Source organism: Nematolebias whitei, chromosome 18 (assembly GCF_014905685.2).
Source record: "Nematolebias whitei isolate Nwh7 chromosome 18, NemWhi1, whole genome shotgun sequence".
NCBI classification, from domain to species: Eukaryota; Metazoa; Chordata; class Actinopteri; order Cyprinodontiformes; family Rivulidae; genus Nematolebias; species Nematolebias whitei.
Window position 1 is genome coordinate 40,182,630 of NC_056515.1, and position 2,031 is coordinate 40,184,660.

General features: G+C 42.1%; 1 protein-coding gene across 1 annotated transcript in view; it reads right to left on the minus strand.

Annotated features, from left to right (window-relative positions):
* The window catches only part of LOC119424591 (cilia- and flagella-associated protein 44), a 38,216-nt gene that overhangs the window by 18,788 nt on the left and 17,397 nt on the right, over positions 1 to 2,031 (minus strand). Inside the window, exon 20 of the mRNA XM_037692079.1 lies at positions 182 to 387. Within this exon, the coding sequence (XP_037548007.1) occupies positions 182 to 387 (206 nt within the window). The remainder of the gene's footprint in view (positions 1 to 181; positions 388 to 2,031) is intronic.

Sequence of the window (2,031 nt, forward strand, 5' to 3'; positions counted from 1 at the left end):
TGAAGGTTGGCGTGGACGCACCACCTCTGAAGGTTGGCGTGGACGCATCACCTCTGAAGGTTGGCGTGGACGCACCACCTCTGAAGGTGGGAGTGGACGCACCTCCTCTGAAGGTGGGAGAGGATGCAGTCAGAACCGGGCTGAGCGGACTCTCTTACGTGGGAACTAAATCACGTCTTACCCTCAGTTTTGTCACCGTCTTTCGCGGGTTCTGCTCTGGACATCCTGGGCTCCGGTGCTGCTTCCCCGTCAGCCGGGTCAGGTTCCTTCTGAGCCCTGATCCAAGCCAAAGGCTCGGGAAGCGCCTGCAAGCCGTAGGTGGAGACTCGGTGGTTGCTGCGGATCGCCACTACGGTGATGATGTCGGGTCCCATCAACTCATTTAACCTGGGAACAAGATTTGTGTTAAAAGATTCTAATCCAGTCCTCATCCTTTGTAATTTTCCTCCAAGTACTCGGGCCTTCCTGTAATTTGTTAAGGCGGTTCTCCAGCTTCTCTCAAAGACGTTATTTTGGGGATTTCTCGGGTCGTATTTATTTAGTGTTTGTAAATCAGATGGCGGAGGTGGAAATGAAGTTTTGTAACACTGTAAAATAAAATGGACGAGAATTTCTGCTTTGAGCATTTGTAGACAGGAATATGTGTAAAAATATATATTTGTAAAGATAATTGCACCAGTTACAGTTTATTTCTGTTAAGGTCTGTTTACAGATACCAAAAAAAAAAAAAAAAAAAAAAAAACTGCAAAACTCTTTCAACTTCAAGTACAAATTATGACCTGATGTTTCTTCCTCTCAGCTGATTGGTCGATGGCCTGTCAATCACAAGTTTAACTATCCAATCAGAGAACAGATGGGTTGGTCTGTCAGGGGGTGGAGCTTTACTGAGCTGCTTACTTTAGTGGAACAAAAACTAAATGATTGTCCAGATATACTGTATATTTTTGAAAATCACGTTCGGTAGTGTAGGCTCGTCCTCCATTTTCAAGATGTACAAGTAATGGTGAAGCCAGGGGGTGACCAATGGTGGCCTTGGCTACCATAGAGTAATTATCTGGCCACCCCAAACATTTGAGGGAATTACCTGTGTATTTTTAAGCAACATAAAACCAAGAGAGTATAGTTTCCTCAAATGATAAGCATGGTTGGTTAACATAGAGATGTTAGTGGCCATCTTGGATTTTGGCGTGGCAACCTCTTTTTTGAAAGAAACCTTTCATACGTGTAGAAGTAGCCACACAACAAAAAAGGGAAGGTGGCCTGTTGCTTATTTTTCCAATTATCCAGCTGACAAGGTTTATGGCTCAGTGACATGATGAACTGATGACATCATTGTGTGACCACAGGATTAAACAACAACAAAGAGAATACCAGAGGACTATTGATGATGACACACAGAAACTTCGTTAGATTTAAAAATTAGTTAACCACAGAGGATCACTAAAGAAAGTAAATTAATTAAATTTAGTAAAAAACACAAGGGAAACATCCAACACATGTAAAGAGCCAGGCTCCACTTCAACCCAGCTGAGTTCTGCTCAACACCTCTTTTGCCCGTTTCATTTCTGAAACGGAGCACTTCACTCTCAGATTGCAGGTTTACTTGTGGTTCCTAGAGTTTCCAAAAGCATAATGAGAGGAAGATCTTTCAGTTATCAGGCTCCTCTATTGTGGAACCAACATCCAGCTTCTGTCCATGAGACTGGCACATTGTCCAGGTTTAAGACTGGGCTTAAGACTTTCCTTTTGGATAAATCCTATAGTTAGGGTCAGCTTGGGTTTCATGAGCTATTCCTTAGGTCTGCTGAATTAGGCTTAGACTGCTGGAGAACAAATAATCACATTTCCTCTCTCTGCAGCTGTCTTTACTTGCTCTAATCTTCCTGTTTGTAATGTTAAATATTTCTATCTTAACGTGTTTTTTGTCTTTCCTCCAATAGAAAGTATACTTGGACTAAAGAAAGTACACCTGGACTATAGAAAGTATACTTGGACTAAAGAAAGTACACCTGGACTATAGAAAGTATACTT